At 32.4% G+C, this 7,794-nt stretch overlaps 1 protein-coding gene across 1 annotated transcript; it reads left to right on the top strand.

Annotated features, from left to right (window-relative positions):
• The first annotated feature begins 1,074 nt into the window (after positions 1 to 1,074).
• Positions 1,075 to 2,945, top strand: ADS1 (MATE efflux family protein). Its single transcript, XM_068615045.2, has one exon. It carries the CDS (start codon positions 1,264 to 1,266, stop codon positions 2,737 to 2,739), a length of 1,476 nt encoding a protein of 491 aa, XP_068471146.1. The 5' UTR covers positions 1,075 to 1,263; the 3' UTR covers positions 2,740 to 2,945.
• Positions 2,946 to 7,794: the final 4,849 nt, after the last annotated feature.

Genomic DNA, 7,794 nt, shown 5'->3' with positions numbered 1-7,794 from the left:
GATAGATAGTTTATTTAATTACCACTGCCAGTTTTTAAAAAGAAATAAGTAAATATTATACGCCTTATTATAAACATAAAAACATTGAATAAAATCTTGAAACAGCTGAGATATAATTTAATATGAACACATTAACAGTAGAGAGCATAATAAGGCTGACTACTTTTGTGGTAAGTTTGTCTCAGTAGAGAATGTTCTTACTGGTCAAACACTAATCAATGTTTGGTCATATGCTTTTTACTCTTTATAAACATGATTTTTTTACTCTCTAAATTACAATTAAAAAAACTGTTAATCAATAAGAAGTAAAATAATTACAATTTGTTTGTATTTAAGTTTTATTCTTTTTCTTATAATGGAGTTTGGAGAAAATAGTTTCTTTACTTTAGTATAATAGTATATTGCAGGAAAGCAGAGTTTGTGAATTAATTATATTTATTGTTAGCAATTGAAATTATTAATGAAAGTCAATAACATTCTTAGGTGCGATGGATACATTAAGAATATAATTAGTGGAGCAAAGTCAAATGGTTTTGGTAGAGCAATATATAAGCCGTACATGCATTATGCTTTAATGATGCATGACACCTTTGTCAGTAATGCAGTGCTTTAATGCTTTTTGAAGAATTCTTGGATTAATTGAAGTAATTGCATTGCAGCAGAAGCTAGAAGTAATGAATTATAGAAGTTTTTGTAATTTGAGATCGCAGTTACCTAAGAAGGCCAAGAAAGTAGCATAATCACAATATCACAAAAGCAAATAGGTATTCCGTTATTGGAAATTGTTCCCCTCAGAATACACTGACATTCCCACGTATTTGAGTAATTTTCATCTCCACAATTCTTATATGGCATCAAACCTGAGTACACGTAATATAAATATACATTTTTTACCAAAGAGATTGAAAAATTGTAAGATTTTAGGTTATAAGGAGAAAGAAGAGAGGTGCGTCATGAATGACTGTTGCAGAAGCATAAGCATGTATGTTGACATCAACCCTCGTCTTATTATTATTATTAATTATAAGAAAAGAAAGAGATGTAAAAATTTTGGGAGGAGGTAAAACACTTGAAATGTCTATTTATACAAGACTCACCTTCCTGGGCTTCTCATTCAAACGGGGTAATTATTGGTTTGGTGCATCTATCAATCTATGTATCTGCTCACACACTCTCATTCACAGTAACTCTGTGGGAGTGAAATCCCAGATAGGAGATAGCAGAGAGTAGCAGAGAGTGAGGAACTGTGAAGTGCAAGTTAGTATGGGATCAAAAGCAGAGGGAGGAGATTACACGATGATGGAGGGAGGAGCAGCAGCGGAAAAAGAAAAGCAGTGTTGGAGCATAAGGAGAGAAGTGAAAGCGCTGATGGAACTAGCGTTTCCCATAGCGATGACGGGACTCATATTCTACGCGCGTTCGATGATATCGATGTTGTTCCTGGGACACCTAGGAGAAATGGAACTGGCGGCGGGGTCCTTAGGAATGGCCTTTGCGAACATCACAGGTTATTCGGTGCTGTCGGGTCTAGCACTTGGGATGGAACCGCTATGCTCCCAAGCCTTCGGGGCAAAACGCATGAACGTGCTGTCGTTGACCCTCCACCGCTGCGTAATGTTTCTGCTACTCTGCTCCATCCCAATATCGCTACTCTGGCTCAACATGTCAAACATCCTTCTACCCTTGCACCAGGACCCTAACATCACCCGCATGGCACACACCTACCTCATCTTTTCCCTCCCCGACCTCCTCACCCACTCCTTCCTCCACCCAATCCGCATTTACCTTCGAGCGCAGGGCGTCACCCACCCGGTCACGTTAGCGTCCCTCGCCGGAACCCTCCTCCACATCCCCTTCAACTACCTTCTCGTCACGCGGCTCCGCCTCGGCCTCGCCGGCGTCGCGGCAGCTTCCGCTGCCTCCAGCCTCTTCATCCTCCTCTTCCTCGCCGCGCACGTGTGCCTCACCGGCCTCCAATGCGCCGCGCCGAGCCGGGACTGTCTCGCCGGGTGGAAGCCGCTGCTCCGGCTGGCCGCGCCGAGCTGCGTCTCCGTTTGCCTGGAGTGGTGGTGGTACGAGATCATGATAGTTTTGTGTGGGCTTTTGGTTAACCCCACTTCAACCGTTGCTTCCATGGGTATACTCATTCAAACTACTTCCCTTATTTACGTTTTTCCCTCTTCGTTGAGCTTTGCGGTTTCCACTCGCATTGGAAACGAACTGGGCGCAAATCAGCCTTATCGGGCGAAGGTGTCGACCGTGGTATCTGTTTTTCTGGCCGTGATTATAGGTTTCTCGGCAATGCTTTTTGCCATTGGAATGAGAGAGTCATGGGGAAGAATGTTCACCAATGACGAAAATATTATAAGGATCACATCCCTGGCACTTCCCATCCTTGGAATTTGTGAACTCGGCAACTGTCCGCAAACGGTGGGTTGTGGCGTGGTGAGAGGGACGGCGCGACCCAACACCGCGGCAAATATCAACCTCAGCGCATTCTATTTGGTCGGAATGCCTGTGGCGGTTGGGCTTGGGTTCTGGTTAGACGTTGGGTTCTGTGGGCTCTGGCTGGGCCTATTATCGGCCCAGGTGTGCTGCGCGGGACTTATGTTGTACGTGATCGGGACCACAGATTGGGATGTGGAAGCCCATCGGGCCCAGTTGCTGATGTGGCACGATGATGGAACGATGGATGAGCAGAAGCAAACGTTGACGAGCGTTGTTACTGTGACGCCCTAGGCTTGATTGTTCGATGAAAAGCAACACCCCGTGGTGATGGTGGGGTTTATTTTGTAATTTCACCAAGATCAAACAAAGTTTATTATAACCGCATTTTCTTTTGGCCTCTTTTTTCCCACCCATATGGGAACTGGATACATACACAGAGGATAGGAAATTATTGTCTTTTTCCACATTCTATTTTATTCTACCAACAAAATTTCTCATTTCTTTTCTTATTATTTTACTAACAGCAACGCCACATAAAATGGTCTATGAATAATATAAAACAAGAAAATGTTAGAAATCTTGTTGCTTAATGGATGGGAGCATAACATGAATTTGTTTGTGTGTATTGAAGTTTTTTTTGATGTAAAAATGAAAATGTGAAAAGCATTAAAAGAGTGTGTGGTATCCGTGGTCCTTGGTGCATTTGAGGAAAAGAGTGAATGGGAGAGAAAGGCATGTTTGCATGGTACTGTACTGTACTGTGTGAGGAGCTGCCTTCTGTTAACTTTCGCCTTTATCTCTCTTACCTCCTTCACTTATCATCTACTCCTTCTCCCATTCACATTATTTATTTTATATATCTTATTTATAAAAACAAACAATAAATATGACAAAAGAGAACAATAAATATGACAAAATATTTTAAAAATATACCAACAGATGGAATTACAACTTATAGTGTTAGAGATCCCACATCGACTAGAAATTAAGACATTTCATTATATATAAGTGACTACAAATCTCACCCATAAATCGATTTTATGAAGTTGGGTTAAAGTGCACTTTATAATATATAGAGTATATATATACAACTCATAAAGTAAACATAGAAGTCATAAAGTAAACATAGAAGTTGATTGGGTCATATATTGTTTATATAAATGAAGTATGTACTAAGCTGCATATATGGTTTATTACTTTCATGTTATTTTATTAAAATAATTCATAGTATTCATAACTTATCACAGGACCTCAAATTCAAACTTTATGTAATTTTTTTCTTACTTAAGTTTTATTTAGATTTTTTAATAAAAATATTTATAATAGAAAACATAAAAAGATTAAACAAAATATTTTTTTTTTATAAACTAAAATCAGCTTATGCTCTTTAACTTTAAAAGATATGTGAACTTTTGAGGTTGATATGATAATACATCATTTACTCTATGGAATTTTAGTCAGGTTCCATATAGTATTTATAATAAATTAGTAATTCAAAAAAAAAATTGAAAAAAAATGTTATCAAAGTATAGTATTGTGTAGTGAAAGGCTCCGTTTTCTTGGTGCAGGCGTAAATATTCTCAATTTAATGTAAGTTTGATGTGAAAAAATAATTTATTCATGAACTCTTTTAGACTGAAAAATTATTAAATCTTTGATTGAATTAATTAAAATAAGCACACCCTTTAAATAAATTCTAAATCTTAAATAAGTTATAGGATTGTGTTTGACTTTATTGTAAAGTCGTATAATTGTTTAGTCAATAGACATTTATTTCTTATGCATGTAAGCAACTAAGAAGTTATATCTATTTGACTTGACTTAATTGATTGTTTTTTTAATTTAATCGAAGGTGGACAATACATGTTAAAAAATTAAGATAACATATTAATTTTGAGCACAATATTTTATAATAAAAAACTATATTAGTATGCATATTGCAAATTTTCTAAATAAAAAATCTTTATTGAAGAAATTTATTGTAAGTAAAATATTTCTTTGTGTATTAAAAATTATTATGATTTTATTTTAAGATTTATTAATTTAAATTACATATATGTGGTTATCCACTTTAATACTATTGGTAAACTTTAAAATTTATTATTTTAAAAAATTGTATAATTTACTTAATCTCTCTCTATATATTTATATATATTATAGCAAATGTCTTGTGTGTGATTTTTTTACATCACATGTTACATCACTCATTTTCAAAATAGTTAAGACTTTTAATACCTGTATAAAAATTGTGAATTTTATCAATAGATGTTAAATTATATTTTATATTTAATTACTTGCCTTAAATTTATCAAAATCGAAATTTAATAATAATCGAATAATTCACATTTAACGTACTTTGAAAATTATATAATATGATCAAATAGTTTTGGATCGATATAAATGGTATACAAACAAAATTTTGGTCTTTCTATTTAGTTAGATTTCAGGTTCAGATCTCAATTTTGTAGATGGTTTCACAAAGGTTCCTAAATTTCTAAAATAAAGATAAGTTGAAATATTATATAATTTCATTTCGGTGTTGTATATAGATGATGAGTTGAAGAAGAAGTAAGAACCAACCAACCCATCATAATGACCATGCATGGGGACCTTCACATCATAATAACTGTCTCTACTATAAAACAAACCCTACATATAGACACACACAGTCACAAAGCCACAGTCACGAAATATTCTTTTCTTTTCTTCCACCAATCTTCTATATATTTTCATTCTAGCTCACTAGAGAAATATAAGATATCATAGTAATATAAAGGGTTTCTTTTATATTCTAAAATGAAGTTGGAAAATTAAGCATGTAACTGTGCTTATTATTGAGAGAATAAAAAAAATTCACATTTATAATAATCCGACTGGAATAAACATATTTTCTAAGGTGAAGTGATTGACCTTTCGGAAGTATTCACTTTAGAAAAATTAAGGGTGTGATATTGGATAACTTCAAAATCTGTTTATGCTAGTTTTTTTTACTCTGAATGGTGCATAGATACTCTGGTTTGTATGTTTTTAATTAAGTGAACTTTTGTAAGGTTTGCTCGTAATTCTAAGTTTGTGAGAGCTTGGTTGTTCGGAAGGGGTGTGTGAATTTATTGTGTTATGATTTGTATAAAGGTTGAACCACTCTTAGAATGATTCATATTTATTTTTATTTTTTTTCTAAAAAAAATATATCCCACCTTTAAATAAAACTAGTTGGTATAAATAACATATATTTTTGTATATAAAAAAAGAGCAGTTCCCATAATTTGCTAAAGCAAATGTTGGGTTTTATTTCTGAAGTTGGTTTGACATGTTCCCCTAACCTCTCACAAGTGACAAGGGTTACCCTTGTGCTCCACAAATGGGCTTCAAGTCCTAATGTGTGCCAATAATGTTTTCATACATGACTATAACATGATAGGGTTTTCTTCCCCACCCATCATTCTCTTCCACCTTTAAGCTCTACACTTCCTGGGGCCACACTTTTTTTCAACACTCATGCATGCAACTTTCATTAATCAATACATATATATTAATAAAAACTTATCTTTTGTCAATATATAATTATTGTACATAACAAAAAATATATATTTAGGACCATAAGGAAGTCTTCACTTGGGTCACACCCTCCTTCATAGTGTGAGTTCAAAATTTATGCTATGTTGAATAGAAATAAATAAACTGAGTAACATTATAGTAAGAAAGACCATAAACATATTTATAATTCAAATATCATAGTATTAAGTGAAAATATTGTCTTGGTATGAATTGATTAAAGTCAATCAAAACCAATTAAATCAAATCTACTGATTTCACATTTGTACTTACAAATCTAATAAATTCAAAATTAAATCAACCACTCACTTTTTCATTAATGATTATATATATATAATGTGCTTTATAATATAATTATATTTTTTATAACTTTTATTATTATTATTATTTAATTTATGTAATTACATTATAAAGTTTTATTTACCTCTTTTACTAATACAACTATGTGCAAATTTTTAAATAAAATTATGTGTTTTCCTTTTTAAATAAAATATTCTATTTATATACAATTAAATCTAAATCTGTTTCAATTTATCCATAAACATTTATAATATTTTAGTAATGAAGCTCTTTAACTTTGCATCTTTAATCTTTTGGTTTTTTTTCTGAGTTACATGAATATTTGATAAGTTTAATTTGCTTATTTTTTTTTCTTCCTTGTAGATAATGCAGGTCGTTTGTAGAGAACCCGATCAAAGGGTTGGGTTTCCCCAAAATCACTCTAGGCAAAGAAAGAGGCCGCGTTTCTGCTTAGCAAAGCCCAATACAAAAACGAGTTGAAACAAAGGACATTTTTTTATTAGCAAAAGACGTTAAAAAAAAACCTAGAAGGAACATGATTAGGGCAAAAAAAAGATGCAGTTAAATTTCAAATATCTAAACTCAACATAAATTTAATAAATATAAAGGAAATACATAAAAATTTAATATTAATAGTATTATTATTATTTTATTTGTTTATTATAATAAAAATATAAATCTAAAACAATAATAATAATCAATTATACAAATGTTGATTTTTTTTATTTGAAGTAATATATATATATATATATATATAATTGATTGTATTTGTATGACATAGTTAACTGGGTTGCAATTCTGAAATGTTTTTTCACATGTTGTTTTCCATTAATGTTGGCTATCATCATTTTCACTTTCCTTCTACTTGAGTCTTATAAATAAGTTATTCAATGAAAGTTGTGTATTATCATATATAAGTCCGAAGAGCCCTTACATGCAATGAAAATGTCACCAACAAAGCCTACTTTATTAGAGTTTAAACTTTTAATTTTTTTTACTACTAATGAAAACTAAATTCTAAAATAAATTTAAAAGACATGCATAAATTCTCTGAAATTATTTCATTGACACCTTAATCATTAATTCCCAACTTAACTTGAAATTAATTGGCTCACTATATTCTCCAAATACCACAATCTTTATTTTATAAGTCTTGAATTAGGTTAAACTGATATTACAGAAGATAAAACAATGTATTCTAAAAATTGTTGTGAAAGATGAGATGTATTAAATGATGAGATGACATTAATGATGCATGTCCAATCATGCAGTGGTGAGAGTGTAAGTAAGAAGGAATGAAATTTGAGAGATATTGAGTTAGAGGTGACATAATGGTAGGTGTAGTAGGTAGGAAAAAAGTGATTTGATGGAATAATATTAGGTTATTTCTAAACAAAGAAAATATGGAAATAGAGAATGTCATCAGTCTCATATATAGGATGAGTATTGTGGTGTGATGGGCATGTAATGCATGTAACCATACCAACTTTA

The sequence above is a fragment of the Phaseolus vulgaris genome, chromosome 2 (assembly GCF_051622355.1).
Source record: "Phaseolus vulgaris cultivar YP4 chromosome 2, ASM5162235v1, whole genome shotgun sequence".
Classification (NCBI taxonomy): domain Eukaryota; kingdom Viridiplantae; phylum Streptophyta; class Magnoliopsida; order Fabales; family Fabaceae; genus Phaseolus; species Phaseolus vulgaris.
This window is presented reverse-complemented; position numbering and strand designations above follow the sequence as displayed.